The 18160-nt window shown below is 45.5% G+C and overlaps 3 protein-coding genes across 3 annotated transcripts; all 3 read right to left on the bottom strand.

The window, feature by feature from the left end:
• Positions 1–2100: 2100 nt before the first annotated feature.
• Positions 2101–3213, bottom strand: LOC144128179 (gamma-interferon-inducible lysosomal thiol reductase-like). Its single transcript, XM_077661314.1, has one exon. It carries the CDS (start codon positions 2993–2995, stop codon positions 2324–2326), a length of 672 nt encoding a protein of 223 aa, XP_077517440.1. The 5' UTR covers positions 2996–3213; the 3' UTR covers positions 2101–2323.
• A 3758-nt stretch (positions 3214–6971) lies between these two features.
• LOC144128178 (gamma-interferon-inducible lysosomal thiol reductase-like) lies at positions 6972–8715 on the bottom strand. Its single transcript, XM_077661313.1, has one exon. It carries the CDS (start codon positions 7790–7792, stop codon positions 7085–7087), a length of 708 nt encoding a protein of 235 aa, XP_077517439.1. The 5' UTR covers positions 7793–8715; the 3' UTR covers positions 6972–7084.
• A 1049-nt stretch (positions 8716–9764) lies between these two features.
• Positions 9765–10888, bottom strand: LOC144128180 (gamma-interferon-inducible lysosomal thiol reductase-like). The gene has a single exon (XM_077661315.1). The coding sequence runs from the start codon at positions 10742–10744 to the stop codon at positions 10085–10087; it is 660 nt and encodes a 219-aa protein (XP_077517441.1). The 5' UTR covers positions 10745–10888; the 3' UTR covers positions 9765–10084.
• Between the last annotated feature and the right edge of the window lie 7272 nt (positions 10889–18160).

Raw genomic sequence — 18160 nt, 5'->3', positions numbered from 1 at the left:
TTTCTTCCTGAGAGCATTTTTGCTTTAATAATATTTAACAGCCTGGAAAAAACATCTTAAGATATTCAGTGAAGAAGATGAGATAGAAAGGAACGAATTATATAGGTAAACTACACAACTACTAGTGAAGTTAGTGAAGATTAAGCATAAAAAACTATGAAATGGTAAAGTATCAATATTTCTGAGTGAAAAGGAAGGTGATTGCGTTGTCTTGTGCCTTTGAAAAAATGGTTAACCTTAGCCGGCTTGCCCAGTTTTCTGTCCAACCACTAGTTTTGACTCCTGGCTGCAAAAAGAATTATCATTATAGCAAGTTTGGGTGGGAGTATATTTGGATGGAATTCTCAGGTTATGGTTCAGCATCTCACCAACATCGCGGCTACAAAATATGCGGAACACTTCAATGATGCGGGATCTCGACTGTGAGTTCAAAATTGTAGGCTTATCAAAAAGGCCGAAATTACAATACTAACTGATTTGAGCTATGGGAAGGAATTCATAAGAGAAATGTCAAAAAGTGGAGTGACAGTAGCGTCGATTAGAGGGCAAACTTGTGCTAACAATGTTGCATCGGGTAATTTGACGAGGAAATGCGCTCGTACATTTCATGATATTGGGAACAGGGTAAACGATGGTCCTCTAGGGTAATAGAGCGAATACCATGAGAAATTGAAAGTAGCCGGCTGGTCCAGGGATTCAGATGGAGAGAGGAGATTAAGAAAAATGGTGTGATTGGGGGGGGGGGGGGGGAGTTATCGCCGCTGGCGAAGAGAAAGACTGAGTTGAAATAAATGGTCGAAGTGTTTGACAAGCAGTATGCGTGAACTTGGATGATTCGAAGTATGTGCGACGTACTGAAAAGAAACGGTCTGAGAGGACGGTCGTAAATGCACTCCTTCAAAAACGTCAAAACGAACGGCGCGCCGCATGAAACAGACGGTCTGCTCCATGTGGCGGTGCTGTAAGGAAGTGACAAGGTGCAGAACACGTGAAACGGTGTTATTGGAACACTGCTGTTATGATGAATGCAACTAACATTGGTGAGCTTATTGAAGAATAAAAGAAGACTCTAATGCAGCAAGTGGCGCGAACAGTTTTCAAAGCCCTAGAGGCTTGAAGGATCTCAGATTTGCCACTAATGAATTATTATCGGGAGGTTAATCACCACAAAGAATCCGAAACATAAAGCGCATAGGGAACTTTTGCCCTCGTAGGCAGCATGAAATTTCTTAAATGTGCACACAAAATATTCTTTTCGGTAGATATCACGAATTGTGCACCACCCTTTATCTGTGCTGTTTATCCTGTGGGAAACGGCGACGCGGCAAACAATATGCTTAGCAACTCCGGGGCCATGTCTTGTAGGCGGAAGATAAGCCACGAACGCAGCTCCCAGTGCGCCTATTCAGTGGTGGCTCGAAGCCTCTGAATGGCAGGAAGTGCTGCAATATCAGCACCTAAAACTTTGAAGCGTTGCGAGTGCCACGATTTTTAATAAAATAGTCTAGCAAGTCAGCGCACACCGTCGTTGCTGGAATGGAAGCAAGCTGCAGCAGAGTCGGTGCAACGGGCTCGCACATAATATGAGCTGCTGCAAGGCCATTGCCATAGTCGTCGTGTCGTGCACACGAAGCAACGACAGTGGCGATGACCTTGCGGCAGCTTGTGTTATAACAGAATGGTCCATAAAGTTTGCCCCGTAAAATTTGTTTCTGAGCTTTACACCTTAGCCAATTATGAATGTCAGCGCACTTTCAGCGACGGGAAATTAATGTAGAAGATATATCTCCGGCTTTAAGCCTAAACAAACGACGCCGAGGTGATGCAAAGTATCCCAGGCTAGAATAGGAGTACCCACCGTTGCCATCACGGAGCAAAATGCGTCAAAAAGTACCCTGACTAATGTTTTAGATAAGCTGGTGAATACTAAGATCTCTAGCTTTGCAAGATTCAGTAAGCACGTGGTTTCATCCTGCTTGTTGGTTCATGGCACGGGCGTTCGAATGCATATCCCGACTGCTTTACCAAGTCACGAATAAAAGTGAACTACAAGAATGCATCGTGCATGACGTGGAAACTTTGAGGCAGGAAAAGACGCAATGCAGGAGCAAGGGCGTTTATTTCGCAAAATGCATTGTATTAATGAAACATTTGGTTCCAAAAGTTATATAGATAACGTGCCACTTAAAAATTCAAAAACACTTCAGCAACTCTTAGGTTCCTCTAAGAATATAACAGTTTGACAAGACATATAGAAGGTATATTGATCTGAAGGATGGTGAAGTGTTTTATGTGGTTCTCAGTTAACAACAGAATGGGTTGGCTAGTTTGGGAAGCATCGCACTCTACTGGGTTCCTTGCTGCACACTCTGGGAGGTTCTGGTTGCAGAAGCTTGCAGACGAAGTGAAACAGATCATGCTCCGCCAAGTTCTCCGTGGTGTCGTTGTGGACTCCGTTGATTTGCACGTAGGGCACCGACTCCATAGGAGGCTTGAGTGCGTGCGTCCTCTTGCCCATCTCGAAGAGAAGCTGCGTCCCTTCTGGTCCTGTGCTGCATTTGTCTAGGACTGGCCAGTAGGTGCCCACCTTCTCCGCACATGGCTGGCCAGCTTTGGTGGGATCTTCCTGGCGAAACATGCAGGCGACGAAGTCCAGAAGTTTTCTTGTCGGGTGAACGTACTTCACCGCGCACGTCTGCACCTCATTGACGTAGCACTCTCCAGGACCGTGCTGGCACTTAAAGGTAATGGTTCCGTTTACAACATTCGCGTGAGCCTTTCCGAAGGGTACAAGGTCTACATGGAGATGCTCCTCAAGCTTCCCGTATGTTGGCCACAGCTGGTCCAAAAAAAAGTCGTGGCTGTCGGGGCACAGGCCTTCATAGTAGAGGGTGAGGTTGATAGAAGAAGCAGATATTGTGGGCCATATATGGGGCGCTATTACGAGCGAGCTAAATAAAAGAGTACTCGCCCGAAGATATCCTACAGTCCTCATGTCGTTTGCGGCAGCTGTCCTGGTGGCCTGAAACAGCGCTCTGAAATGTTTCGGGCTCCTGTCGCCTGCCGGTTTCACAATCTACCGAGAATGGCGGTCGAACTGTTGGGGCGGGACGATGTAAACTATCAGCAGACTGGGCAACCTGTTGCTATTATGAACGCAGCGTACACATGAGGAGAGACCAAGGGAATTATCACGAGGTCTGGAGACCTATTGAAATCAGGAGCACAGCCCACCCGCTATCACGTGGTTGTACTTTGCGCATCCGGTGCCAAGATACTTCTGAAGGGCCACGTGCGATTAAGCTCTTAGGAAAAGGAGATAAGGCAGGACTAGGCAGATAGAAATTATCAAGCGCGCGTGCTGGTGCTGACGCAGCACGTGGTGTTCTACGCATTACGGTTTCACGTCTGCATCACGATCAGTTATAAGCAAGAGGGTGTAGTCGAATTGCTTCATGATCACCACTGCTGTGATTACTGTTACATGGCAGGCAATGCGGCATCTAGGCGTAACGAGCGCGTTGGGTTTTAGCATCAAATTAACCTAGTAGGAAGCAGCGGCAAGTGATTTAAATTTGTCACGACTTCGTTCTGGATGCAGAAGTGCTTATGCCCCAGCAGAATACAAAAGACACCGCCAGCCGCATTACTTATCACTGTGTCATTCGCTTAAGCAAGAAAGCGTCTGGATGCCGCCGCATCAGAAGCTGATGGAACGCAGGGACGTTTTAGCCAACTGTCTTGCCTTTGGCCTAATGCTTGTGATTGCGCCGCTTTTCCCATCCTTCACACGGTGCTTCGTCTACGAACGAAGCAGGTTATTTAGGACTGTGTTGAGCACAGAAAAGCAGGGAAAGCAAAAAGAATGCGGTTCAGTGTCTGAGAATATAAAGAACGCGGGGCCTTAATGCTATCACGTAATTGTGGACAAAGGTTTTGTGCGATGGTGACCTCTTTCACGGGCAACGTAGGTCACTTGCATAGATGAAGCGCAGTTTAGTCGTCGGTATCTGGGCATCGTAACAGTTACAGGTATATGCGGAGATCTTGGTACAAAATTTCTGGTGTATAAGGCTACGTGTTCTTGGGTAATTTAATCTAGATCGCCTATTGTGTGGAAGCGACGAATGTCTTATGGCCGTTGTAGGGGTATTCTCTTTTTCGTTACTTTGAGATGAAACTGTGATTTATCGCTGTTTCTTGTGCCCTCCTCTGCGCACCTTATTACTGCCGTTGCATACAACGCCTGCCACACACGCAACCGTGCTCTGTGTGCCACTTCCCCATTATGCTCCTAAAGGATAGTCTACCGGCGCAGGCGTGGCAACAAACGAACTACTACGCTCAAAACAAGCGTTGATGATAAAATCCTAAGACTCATAACTTAAGATTGCCTTCCGGAACAAAGCACGATAAAGTTTCAAATAAAAAAACACATACGCTACAGTGCATTTGGCCATAATTTCAATGTTTGGGGTATGGTACAAAAGACAGCTATGGAAAGCCAACTGGAACAGCCTATGGTCGGTTAAGCTACATTGTTAGGAGTTCCCGTTGAGAGTAGCAGGCTATAAGGAAGCAACTGCTCTTTATATTCCGTTGCTTGTGGCCTCCCTACTCTCTCGAATTTCCTACCCTACTCCTACGACTCTCTCCCGGCTTGATTACGTTCCCCTCCCGTATATACACAATTTTTAAACCTAAGAAACGGATTGCTAAGGTGCAACAAACGCCAAGAAAAAATTAGCCAATTATGAGCCGGAACGAACTGAATGAATAGAATTGAAACTGAATTTCGGAGAGCGCCGATTAGTATAAAAAAAAACTGATAGGCTGTATAGAGCCACGCAGAGATAAGATTAAGTTTGGGAGCAAACAGAATTTCGTAGTATCGTAAAGAAATTGAAGAAGAAATTGACATGGACAGGCCACGTAAAACGGTGAAAAGATAACCCATCGTCCACCAGGCTAATGGAGTAGTTCCAAGAGAAGACAAGCATAGAGCGTCAGAGGCTCAGGTGTACAAAGGAGATTAGGAATTTTGCTAGGATTAGATGGCCGGAGATGGCACAGGAGAGAGAGAGAGAGAGAGAAAGAACTAGACATTTTGTGGAGTAACCAGAAATAAGTAAAAGATGCCTCTGCGTTCCAATGGACATGCGTGTGCTGATAAGGATGATTCCTCAACTACACTCTGTAGCCAGTAGTTTTCATTTATCGCTTCGTCCTTTCAGGTGAGTTGTAGAAGCACGCATGATTCCCTGCGAGTGAGAGCAAGATTAGTAATTAAAAGGCATTTAACAGAGCACATAACATCACCGAAAACTGCAGACCGCTTGCCGCCTTTGCGTATTCGCACAGGGTACAGACGTGGCAGGGCCACACAGAACTGGTGGCAAGCGGCGCCATTTCGCGCTGACATGGCAATATGCGCGTGCGCAATGACGACAGGCTGAACGCTGTAAGTGGTAGCGGTTGCGGTATGAGTTGTGCTGGAGGCCTCTAATGAGTAACTGACCGGTTGGGTACAGCGCCAATGTCTAGTGTTTCTTCGAAGGACGCCTGAAATATGGGTGAAATAGAAAGACATTTGTCATTGTGGGAGTCTTACCACCTCTAGTCCTGTATAAAAATGCGCATGTCGGCCGGTTTGAACTATTGCCACTGCGCTCATTCCAGTCTTAGCCTGACGCCTCATATTCATGATGCCCAGCTAAGAAGCTTCAATATCGTCTGTTCTTCAAGAATTTTTCACCAGAGAAATGCGAGCCACATCAACATAGATTCTCTTTTTGCGTAAGTGCATGCAACAATTAGGCCACTGTTCAAAGCGTTGTGACTGGCGTAATCTAGGCACTTCTGTGCAAGATATCCTACAGACCAGGGAAAGCAGGAGAAGCATCTGTATGTTCATCGGGCTGGTGGTACTGAGAAATAAATACAGTAGATTTCATTGCACACTGGCGCTAGCAGGTTTAAATAACCAACATGCAGCGTAAAATGAAGCTTATTTGAGTTTCAAAATGCCGAACAGAATTACCGCTTGTAAGCGCTGCCTTTTTAGTGGTATGGTGTGTCGGTTTATTTTAGAGTCCCGAAACCACTGCTGGGCAGCGTAGAGACGCCGCAGAGGCGGACTTAGGCTTACCGCGTTTCCCGGAATGAACTGGATAGTGAACACACTCAGATAATTTTCACGTTGTGCGGACCGTACATCATATCTGTGTGCTGTGCCCGTACAGGATTGAATTTTTGATGCGATTTACATAAAGGCCTTTTTTGCGCTTCGCTTTCGTTGATATCCCAGTGCTGACTTGAACACGTGCTTAATTCGAGAGCTCCAATCAGAACTTCGAATGATAACGCTCATAAGTACTGCGCTTACGTCGGAAATGAAGGACGTGGCTCGTATCTGCGCCTCACTTCGAGGATACAGACGTAGCTTTTGTCTATACAGAAAGTGGGTGTCGCAAACTGCTCTTTGGTGTCGGTCCCGCAGTCAGAAAGAGTGAAGTAAGGGTGAAGACGCTGACAATATTTTAGCCGATTCGGAATCGTTAGACCTTTTTTGCTTTCCGACCCCGATGCACTGATTGCTACGGGTTAAGGTACTGAATCAGAGCAGGAACGGTGGTCATTTCATTTGGAAATAGGAAACGGTAACTTGGCATTGAAATGCTTTATTTTTGCTTTTGTAACCTCCGAAGTAGGACGGCTACGAAGATCTTATGCGCTGATTCCGCGTTAGGCCTCTGCGGACTAAGCAGCGGGTGCGGATAATCTAATAATTTTTCATTCAGAATTGAGCGCATATAGTATCCCGAGTACAAACTATGGTCTTTAGTATGTAGTAAATTGAAGTACGCGGGAAAAGATGGTGATTTGTACACTGATAGCATAAAGCACACGGGCTGTTCTGAAAAAACAGGCTCCATTGTGCCACTCGTACCATCTCGGAAAGCAGAGCATGATATATATGTAGCAAAAACCAATTTATTCTCTTCTTACAAATTGTACGAGGGGCGCATGGATAACAAGCGTCTTCCACACTTTGGTAGTGATTCTGATTTGAACATTAATAGTCCTACTCAAAAAACACTCGGTTGAAAGCGTGAATGCGAACATGACTTGTAAAACAGCGCCCACCAGAGGATCTTTTGCACGCTTTAGGTGGCTGTGGTTCCAGCAGCTCACAAACGAAGTGGAGTAAGTCCCTCTGCACCTCGTCTTGCATAGTCTCATTATGGAAACCGTTGATTTCAACGTAAGGCACATACTCGATGGGAGGCTGGTGTCCTCGCGTCCTCTTGCCCATCTGATACAGAAGCTGCGTGCCTTCAGGTCCCGTGCTGCACCTGTTGAGGACTGGCCAGTCGGTACCGACCTTCTGTGCGCAGGGCTCGCCTGCCTTGGTGGGGTCGTCTTGCCGAAGCATGCAGTCAACGAAGTCCAAGAGCTTCCTCGTAGGGTGCACATACTTGACGGCGCACGTCTGCACTTCATTGATGTAGCACTCATCAGGGCCGTGCTGACACTGGAAGGTAATGGTGCCATTGGAGACCTTCATATCAGCGTTGCCGAATGGTAGAAGATCCAGCTGGAGGTACTCTTCGAGCTTCGCGTATGTTGGCCATAGCTGATTGAGGATGAATTCGTGGCAGTCAGGACACAGTCCTTCGTAATAGAGAGTGAGGTTAATGGAAGTCCCGAGAGCTGGGAATCTTAGTTGGGTCGCAAAGACTAAGAAGCTTAAAGCGACACATCTTCCTCGAAACAAACCGGTTCGTTTCATAGCTGTTTTTGACCGTTGTACACTTAATGGTGCGTCATGAACTCAATGCTTCAGAGTGTGTTTTTCCACAATCCTTTTAGTTGAGGAGGCCTGAAGGGCACTTGGACACCCCCGAGCGACAACGCTCGTTATCTGCTAGAGGCGGCCCACGGAACGAACGTTATCTGAAGGACAGCTCACCGACTGTCGAACGTTCCACTCTCACGTGCTCTGACCGCCATCGAACGACTATAATCGTGATAAGGCGTCCTACGCGCTAGCGGAATTATCAAATCGCTTGAACCTAGCCTTTAGTGCTCTCCAGGACTTCCTGTTTGACCTGTGCAGCTCGGAATAGCGGGACCTTTCCTGCAGGATACGAAGTTCTGTCACTCTGCTCACCCGTTAAGCGATGAAAGGAAGGCAGGCCTGTTCTGCAAAATTTGTTCACAAAACGCAGAAGGAAAATTCAAGGCGGAGAAACTAAGGAATACCAGCAGCTAAACCTATGTGTGTTTTTTTGGGAGGGGTGGGTTGGTTGCACATTCAACATTTTCTGAGATAAGCTTACTTAAGTCGAATAAACATGATAGCGCAGAATTATTGTAAAAATTGACTGCCGTTTAGATAATCTGATGGGATGAACACTGAAAGGAGAATGCGTTTTTACAATGGTGTTACTCCATTTGAGGCTTTTCTGTGTTATGCGATTTGTTTTTGTAGCATATATATGCATGAAGGTTGCTGCAGTCAGTTTCGCTTTGCTCTGGCTGGGCTTCATGGCTCATTAATGATTGTATACTTTCAATTTGCTGTAATTACTCTTCACTTTACGTTGGCTGGTTTTCTGTGCGTTTGTGATTTATAACGTTTTTTAACGCGCGTTCTCTGAATTATCCATTTACCCCGCACTCGCCGCTCGCGGGGGGGAGTTGCTGCGGCCGCCGGTGCAGATATTACCTACCGCCTCTAGGGGGAGGGGGGGGGGGCAGCTCGGCTCGCTGCAAGCGCTGGGGGCATCACTCGGCCGCCACTCAGAGACAGATGCCGGCATTCTCGCTAGTGGCGCTCATACTGCTTTCGCAGTAAATCTAATCACTACCTTTGGGCGCAGCTTATCGAACAGCATGTGATCTTTTCATATCAGTTGTACTGCCTGCTCTGCTCATGCAATGAAATTTTCAAAAGCAAAATTCTACTACTTATTTACTTAACGGGAAATAATTCACACACCATGAAAGGTTTTATTGAGATGTCTTAAGAACCTTGTCAAGCGTGATTGCTAGATTACCTGCACCAATATTCAAAACGCTGTGCGGTACACCTTGCCAGTTGTATAGAGGAGCTTTAGAATGTCCATAAATGAAGGGATATCACTGCCTTTTTCTTTGCTTTTCTAGCATATTATTAGAACGATGTCTATTTTTGTCTCGAATAACACCTGAATGGCACGCTACGCAATCTTTCTCGTAGAAACTCAAGGTTTCTTTTCCTAACCTTATTGTGTTCTAAAGTGTTCGTACATTAATGAAATATTATTTGTGGTTATATTTACAGTATGATCAATATAATAGCAAGTTCGATTTAGCAATTACGCTATGACGGGTAAAGACTTATACTACAATGCTACACTAATGATGCAAGCCCTCAGTTCGGTGCCTTTTTGCGACTGTTCTTGGGATGGCAGATAGGTGGCAGATAGATTATTCGAAGAGGCTAACGAGTTAGGTGGTGAGAGATTGAAGCACTCGTTGCAAAAAAATGGTTAACCATATTTAAAGCCTTGCACTACGTGTTACATGTTCTTCATTGATTCCGCACAATTCCTTTCTCTCAAGCATTGTGTTGCTAGGACGGCATCACTCAAGAGTACCTTTATCGTGCCTTTGCTCGAACGCTTCATTAAGCGACTTTAAGGCAATGCTATGAGGCGGCGCATTTCTTTGGTAATATGCCTTAGAGGAAGCGAGGGTAAAAAAGAAAAGAACAACAGTTAGGATAGCATTATTTATTTATCTGATAGTGTAGCATGTTAGTTTGAACAAGACGAACTCCTGCCGACGCAAATACAAATGTGGAAATATTCAGGAGCTTCTGGCTGCTTGAAGCACGTTGACAGTGTAATAAAAGAAAATTGCACGAATATTATAGGCCTTTATCGGGGGTACTGAAACCTGCAAAAGAGTTAGATACAACTTTCTTCTCATCTTCCCAGGAGACCTTAGTTACTTGAAGGCGTGAGCAGAATTCAATTATTTCTAAAATAGCAGGGGTGGTACCATTATGCTGTCAACGCCGTTGTTACCGGAGCACTCACTGTCCCGAAAAGCAATAATAGGGGCTCGGCGTCTTGCAAATCCTTGGTGTTTCGGGCTGCAGCAACTCGCAAACGAAACCAAAAAGGTCGTCCTGCGCTCTCTCCTGAATGGTGACGTTGTGCATTCCATTGACTTCAATCCACGGTACGTACTTGATAGGCGGCTGGTGGCCGCGCGTTCTCAAGCCCATCTCGTAGAGAAGCTCTGTGCCTTCGGGTCCAGTGCTGCACCGGTTCAGTACACCCCAGTCAGTGCCTACTTTCTGTGCGCAAGGCTCCCCAGCTTTCGTGGGATCGTTGTGGCTCAACATGCAGGCGACAAAGTCCAGGAGCTTCCTCGTGGGATGGACATACTGCACTGCACACGTCTGAACTTCATTGATGTAGCACTCATCCGGTCCATGCTGACAATTGAAGACAACAGTCCCATTGGCCTTCTTCATGTCGGCATTGCCGAACGGCAGAAGGTCTATGTTGAGATACTGCTCGAGCTTGCCGTACGTGGGGTGCAGCTGGTCCAGAATGAAGGCATGGCAGCCACCACAGAGTCCTTCGTAGTAGAGGGTGATATTTACCACTTTCGTTTGGGACGCTCGAGCTGCGAAGATCAGGGTAAATACGAGAAGACAATCACGAAGAAAGGTGGAGTGCGCCATGCTCTGCACAGGGTTAATTCACTGATTGCGGTCGTCCCGTTCAGCTTAGTGGGTCTGGAGAGCCGCTGGTTCTCTTGGGAAAAGTGATTCCTGCTCAGAGCATGAAAAGCTTGCTTTTGCCTCGAAGCGCTCGTTCTCTATAAGGATACCTGTATCAGACAGGGTAACAATGGCGAGAGATACGGCTGCGAAGTCCCATGTAATCAGCTGCTTCCTGTTCTCCGTACGCCAGTCGCTGTCCTTATCGCGACGGTAAGCACGTGGGACAAGGGGCAGAAACCAAAAGCTCTAGCACTTTTCTGCAAAGGAGGACGCATGGATGGAACCCCGTAGGCATTCATAGGTAACGAATTAAGTGATCGCAGTAACCCCTTTGGCCGCAGATGTGTTGAAAGTTAAGTTAACATTTATTCAGGAAGAATCAGGTGATCACACAGTTTATTTGAGCTTGGCGGTATGTCGAGCACATGTTTATTGCGAGTATGTTCCCAGTGTGAAAATAGGTCAGTGTTGATTAAAAAGAAAATCTCTGACCTTTGCTTCAATGAACGTTTTCTGAAGAATTGAGGAAAATTTCGCATTGCGCTTTCGGTACAAACTTGCTGTTGTTTTTTTCACGCGTGACAAGGTAACGCCCCTCATTCTTGGAACTGGCTAGGTACTTACGGTAGCAAAGGTTTTCCTTATCGTAGAGTTAAGACGTCAGGCTGTGGTCATCACGTCACAGCTGCAGATAATTCCACCTTTCCTATCTGCAATAACTCATTGTTGGAATTAGCGCTGTGCATGTTCGCCTTTCTAAGCCCTCGTCTTTTTTTGCCATTTTTCCCAGAATCATGAACTAACAAGCGCAAGCATGTTCCGAACAGCAGATAGTTGCTTTCCTGGGCGTTTTATTTTTTATATTCTCTCAGAGTAGCCCACAAAGGCCATCAATTTTCTGCCCTTCGTGAGCAAGGTGATGACTTGGAGACCAGCATAAAAGGAGGATTCTTAAACAGGTTCTATACAAGTTTCATATTTCTTGTAAAGCAAGGTATGGCTTTACCTAATTACGAAAAGCAGAAAACTGAAAATGAAATGAAATAATTTTACTAATTGTTAAGTTATATCGAGCCGATTATCGTTTAAATTGTGCAAACAAAGACAAAAATAGAGAGGTTGAAAAAACTAGGTATAATATAAGTTGCCAAGGATAGCACCTTACATAAGGGGAGTAAACGACTGGCTTGGTTACCAGAGTGAGATAATAAACTTTAGTTTAATTAATCCAAAAACATAAAATGCAGTCGCGCTCGCTGCTCCACGCTGTCAACATCTCAATGTTCTGCCCGCCATGCCAACCACACCTACACCATGTGATTTCGATGGCATCTGCGATGTCTTCTCCCTGAGGCCCTTCACGGTGACTGACGATCACATTCATGTTTCCACGCCCTACACTAAACATTGTCTACATTCAGACCTTTGCGTTTAGCAAGGCACGACACTCTCGTCTCAGTTGTGCCAATGAGGCACATGAGGTAACCCACTTCTTTATGGGGCGAGAAAACTGCACGGACATTTTAATGCAGCAGCAGACAGCGCAGCCACACAATACAATTCTAGCCAGCTGCCTGATAATCCTTTGACCAACCGCACTGAATTTTCAGTGGTGCGCTCTATCCGCGATTCAGCCAACTCATACGGAACCTGGCGGCGAAGGCAACAAGCAGCCTGTGAAGTTCCAAACAGCAGATGCCCCTCGCCAGCCTAATGATAACCACTCAGCAAAACGCTCAAGTACCTAAGAAAAAGGGGAGAAAAAGGAACCAGAAAACAGTCTTGTAGGCGTTACAGAAAATAAGTAACCGATTACAATTACAATTACTCCATCTTAAATATAACTGATTACAGTGGTTACTTACTGCCCCAGAACAGTAACTGAATAATTACAGAAGAGAAATTGATTACTATTCGTTACTTTTCATTATTTTCACTTGGCCATCGAAGCTTTGACTTCGATGACCAAGTAGCTCGCCTAATTAGTGCTGGTTATCCAAGTGCATTTATTTCCACCATTTGTGCACGCCTGCGCTACAAAAAAACAGTGACAGAAAAGCGAAGCACGAAGCGAACAGCCAGGTTATTACGTAATTCCACGCGCAGTCGCACAATGTTAAGAAGATGGCAATTGGATATCACATCAACGTGGAAGCCACCGCATTGGGGAATCCGATGCGGGGGGAAATCTTGGCGCCTGCTGTTAAATTACATTGGGCTAAAAAGAAGAAAGATATGCGTTGAATGGGTGGGTATTCATCGTACTTAATAAAGGGAGCGCTGGAAACTTATTGCGGTATATGTTTCCCGTAGGAGGTCTAAATTTTAAACTTCCGTAAAAGAAACGGCAGAGATCTAAAGGAACAATGACCACAAGACTTTATAAAAATTTAAAAATTATATTTTCCAAATGGCAAGGGTTTTTTCGTTTGTGCACCAGCTCACAAGATTCTATTTTAAGGTTTTCAGCTTTCTTTTCTGCGTTTTTTCTGCTGAGAACCCAGTTCTCAAGCTGTCACTTTTTACCTGTACGTAGTTTTTCAACAACGTGTTCGCAGAAGCGCGCAAGATGTTCTCCAGCACTATGTCAGGATAGTGCCCATTGCTGCAAATATCTATATCTTCACTGTCTGAAAGCAGATAGTGCAACAACTACGTGTCTTTAAATGCCTGCGGCATGAAACCTGGCGGACTTCCCTTTAGATTCAAATTCTAGCTGTGCGTTCAAGACAGCGTTGACGACAACTGGCTGTGTGAACTTGAGAGCGCCTTTGGTAATGTTTTTTAAGAGAACATTTCTTTCCAGTTTTCTGGCATGTGTTGTTAAGCTGTTGGCGCAGGCTTCGCACGGTAGCTTCTTCAGTGCAGCATGGGCACAGATTTCTGCAATATATGTGATAGCTGGTTGAGAGAGTGCCTTACTTTTCATGTCGTTCTGTGCAATATGAATCCCGTACTCTTCAGCAAGTCTTTCTTCGTCACTGGTGTCGTAAATGGCTTGCAGAGCACTTGCACATCTGGCAAGGTCAAGGAATCTTGAAGCCTGATCTTCTTTTCTGATTACAATATCTGTTGAACTGAAACAAGATAATTTGATCCAGACAGACGGCGACATCGAAAAAAAACCTGCCCTCCAAACTGTCGGTCTTGGATTTTCCGAGTAATACATAAACAAATCTGAGTTCGTCAAGGCAGCACCTGCTAAGCTCTATCAGGGAGTATGATGTGAGCCGCAGAGCTGCATGTGTGCCATTTGTTAGGGCACCAGTATCCATTTTTACGTCCTTTCAAAAGTCGAGCCACTCAACGAAAGAATTTAGAAACTCTACTTGTGCATCTTTGATTTTAATTGTCTCTTGGAGGGGATCTTTAAGGTGTCGCCCCTTCGAAGGGGTTTTCACGTTAGCAATGCACCACCACTTATTGATCAGTTGAATGAAAGTAGCAGTGCCTCTCGCATACTGCAAACCAAGCTGAGTTCCGCGCGTTCTGAAGGCCTCTACCACAAAGGGGTTGAGTACCTTTAGAACGAGCTTTACATTCTGACGCTAATGTTTGACGGACGAAGAGCTTTGTACGTAAGCACGTTGCCAAACTTTGAGAAGTACTGTTTTTCGGAAGCGTGCACATTTTGCAGAGTCTTAAATGATGTACCATTAACTCGTGTCATTGATCCCGTGTTGTTAAATTCTGGATAAAAAATGCATGTGTGCGTTTAATTTTTTTTTAGTAAAAATTTCATACGCACTTTAACAAATGCACTGGGTTCACAACGAAAAGAGTGGCCTCGAATTGTCAGCAGGATGTTGATAAAGAATGTCTGCTGTTCAGGAAACAGAGACATAACCTTTTTGTTAATAGCGTTGTTGTCTTTTATTACAGCACTCAACGTCAGGCCAGCTTTTTCCAATTCCAAAATGGTTCTCAGAAGAACGTCGTGTAGCTGTCTTGCCTAGATACTGGCTACGGGGAGAATATGTGCAATATCTTTGTGTGCTGACAGCAAGGATTGCCAGCAAGGAATGACAACAGGTCATGAAGACATGTGCTGTTTTTGCCGGTTTAAAAGTGTTCGACGCCGTTCCAGCCACTGGTCTTTCCTTGAAATCAAAACGTTGTTTGAGGTGGATTTCATCAACCATCATTGTGAACCCTCTTTCGTGCAGCTTTAGATGGTTTGCTCTCTTCTTTAGCTCTTTTGCCGGACTGGTATTATAATGACTGTTACCGTCATTTATGTTGATCGGTGTGGTAGAGCTATTTTTCCAGAACTACGAAGGAATCGATAGGCATGGGGGAAAATTTTAAAAATAAGACTGAAAAATACAACCAGCTCTACAGAGTACTTTGTGACACCTCCTTTTTTGCGAAATAATTGAAGTTGCTCTTTTAGGAAAGTGACGATTCCAACCTTTTCTCCTGACAGTTGATCGTCACTTGCCAGATCATCCTGAAGGTTGAAAAGTAAACTGAAACAAGCCTTCATTTTTTCTTCTCGCCGGCACACATTCGGTGCTTTGAATTCCTGCACGGTGTTTAAGGCAAACTGAAGACGCAAATCATCAATTTTCATTAGAATCATGATCTCATCTGTGGAAAGCTTGAAAATTTTCCAAAAGACTGCAATTTCCATGAGGTCACTGACAACTACAGAACGCTCAACCTCCGGCGGCCCTGCACTGCCGTCAGAATGCACAAATAGGACATACTTTCCGCCTTTTGATATTGTCCAGAAGTTGAAGGTTTGAAAATCTTGGAGCTTTGTGTGAAGGTGTTCAAATGATGGTAGCTGGCTGACACACTCCTCCTCTTCGTGCGCAGAAATTGAAAGCTGTATGGCTTCTTTTAACTGAACTTATTCGAGGCGTTTCCTTTTTTTTCTCCTTCTCCTGACGCACTGGCTTTCTACCCGACAGATAAGCAGGACTGTTCGGAAAAGTCGTGGGTACTGCGTCTGGAGACAGCCTTGTGAGGCACATGGGTGCTTCTATTGTACTGCCAGCAGCGTCTGTGTACTGGTACTTTTTCCTGAGGTATTCGGGTTTGAAATGTATGCAGCTCGCATACCTAAAAAGCAACCAAAATATTGCCCCTTTTGTTCACTTTTTTATTTCAAGTTTGAACCAAGTTTAGAGCAGCTACTTGTATGCTTGACTGCGCATCCTAGTCACAGACATCTCTATTCATTGCGCAAAATGCACAGAAGAGCTTCAATTAGCTAAATATTCTAAGAATTCTTTAGCCAAAACACTACGCTCACTAAATGCAGTAGAAGAGTTGTATCAGGACGTCAGAAAATATCTCGTTAACGTATATATGCTCTCTACAGAAATCGATGGTACTCATGGGCATATTTATTTGACCAATTTATGAACACCCGCACTGAACTTGAAACAAAGTATCTATTCAACCAGACATGAACACTGTCTGGTACATAAGAGAAAAAGATATAATGTTTACTGATACCAGGAGTCTAGAGCGAGTTTCGCGTCTCATGATATTTAAAACCGCATCTCGTCCATATTTTAGCACCGTGATAAATTATTAGTCCGCAACGATTGCTTCGATGCGAAGACGCAGCGTACCTTAAGATCTCGCAGAGGCCTTATGTCGACGTCATCGCGGCGAACAGCACGCTTCCACGTAATCCTAAGCCTCATTTTAGAACGAAAACACACGAATATTTGGCTCGTTGTCATAGTTTCCTTTGCATTTGGGCACGCTGCAGCGACCAATGGCTTCCACAGCAGCTTTAGGACACGCAGAAATTTATACATCACAATCACAAGGCATTTCCTATCCAGAACTCACGAACGAAAGAGCAATAGAACGCAGGAGCACGCTCCGAGACGTCCGGCAACACGGCAACGGAAGGGTGCAAGACGGGTTGAGGGATGAGAGGAGACCTCTCATTGCCGGTGGAATGCAGAGAAGTCAGCGGTCAAAGTGGCTGACGTCAGAGCGGGGGAAAAAAAGCGCGCAGGCCTTGAGAATTCAAGATGGCGCTGATAGAGCACTGGAAGCGAAATTCGGAGGTCGTTGGTTCGGATCCCACCGGAGGCGTGTGGTTGTTTTCTCTTTGCTTTCTTATCAATGATCTTTCAATAATTACCCTGCTAATCTCACACTGGTGAGCATCACAAAATAAAAAAAAAACTTTCCTTATGCTCCTTGGTTTCGGTGACTGTTTGCTTCCGTAATGTATGTCATAACGATGCCTTCTTTGCTTTTTCTGCTCACTATGTAGTTAGAGACACGATTCTGGAAGTCTTGATACCATGAGTAGCCTTAGAAATCTACCGCACAGGTTTTGACCTCACCGTTCGATCTTTTTTCGCGGTAATACAATACGCACTACGTCCGCCGCTGTCGACGAGGGTGGCGGTAGTGCACACTATCAATGTTAGGCTACAGACCACGGTGGAATAAAGAGAGGTACACCGATGGCGCGGCCGCGCTGAGGTATGAGAGCGACCACTTATTGCGACCGGTAGTGTGTGCTGCCGCTAGGGGCATCATGTGTTCAGGGGGCTCAGTGGGGCTTCCTTTCCGGGGGCTTTTTGGGGGGGGGGGGGGGGGGGGGTTCAATGGGCTATCCTTGGTTTGCCATATAGCTGCGGGTCACGCAAGAAACATTTGCGACCTTCGTCAGCGTTCAAACACTGTAAACGTTATATATGCCACCGGTTTAATTTATTTAACCCACGCTTATAACTTATGCAAAAGTGCCGCCATCTAGCGAAACCGTTGGAACGTTGCCATGTTGGAGGGTGACTGTGGCCAGTGCCTCCTCTGCTCTGCCTTGAAGCGCGTCCTGTGATAGCTTTTGTAAGGCGTGTGATCGTCGGAAAGTCATATTTCCTGGCAATTGAGGCTGTAAAATTGAGCGATGGGTGGTCACTTGGCCTATCCGTACTGCTTAGGTTTGCAAACAATTTCGCAGAGACGTATTACGAATCTAAAACACATTCGGAGCGCCACCGGGAACTCAGCTACAAGTTTTGCATGGAGTCAGATATGTCTGCCTGCTGACTCTAAAGACAAAGAAATTCACTAGTCAAGTACCGTTTTCGTTTGCCGCTAAAAATGTCACGCGAACTTCTCTTGTTGGGGTCAGCATTTATTTTGTTCGGTTCATTTTGCGAGCGGGCCTGCCGCTTAGAGAGCTGTTGGCGTGGTAGTATTTTTTGTGCGTTTGTACGGCGCCATTTGCGTGCGATAGTTAACCTAACGCTCATCTTTGCAGGCGCTCTAGCATTTCGCCGCCGTCGAAACACGACCGCCGCCGCGTGGATTCAACCATGCGTCTTTCGGGCCAAGCACCACAGCCACTAAGCCACCGGGCACCGCAACTGAAGAGAAGTGACCAGGCAT

This window comes from Amblyomma americanum, chromosome 4 (assembly GCF_052857255.1).
Source record: "Amblyomma americanum isolate KBUSLIRL-KWMA chromosome 4, ASM5285725v1, whole genome shotgun sequence".
Lineage (NCBI taxonomy): Eukaryota > Metazoa > Arthropoda > Arachnida > Ixodida > Ixodidae > Amblyomma > Amblyomma americanum.
Note: the sequence above shows the minus strand (reverse complement) of the source record. Positions and strands in the feature narration are given on the sequence as shown.

Coding starts and splice junctions, on each gene's coding strand:
- LOC144128179 (XM_077661314.1), bottom strand. CDS start 2,995: ATGAGGACTGTAGGATATCTTCGGGCGAGTACTCTTTTATTTAGCTCG.
- LOC144128178 (XM_077661313.1), bottom strand. CDS start 7,792: ATGAAACGAACCGGTTTGTTTCGAGGAAGATGTGTCGCTTTAAGCTTC.
- LOC144128180 (XM_077661315.1), bottom strand. CDS start 10,744: ATGGCGCACTCCACCTTTCTTCGTGATTGTCTTCTCGTATTTACCCTG.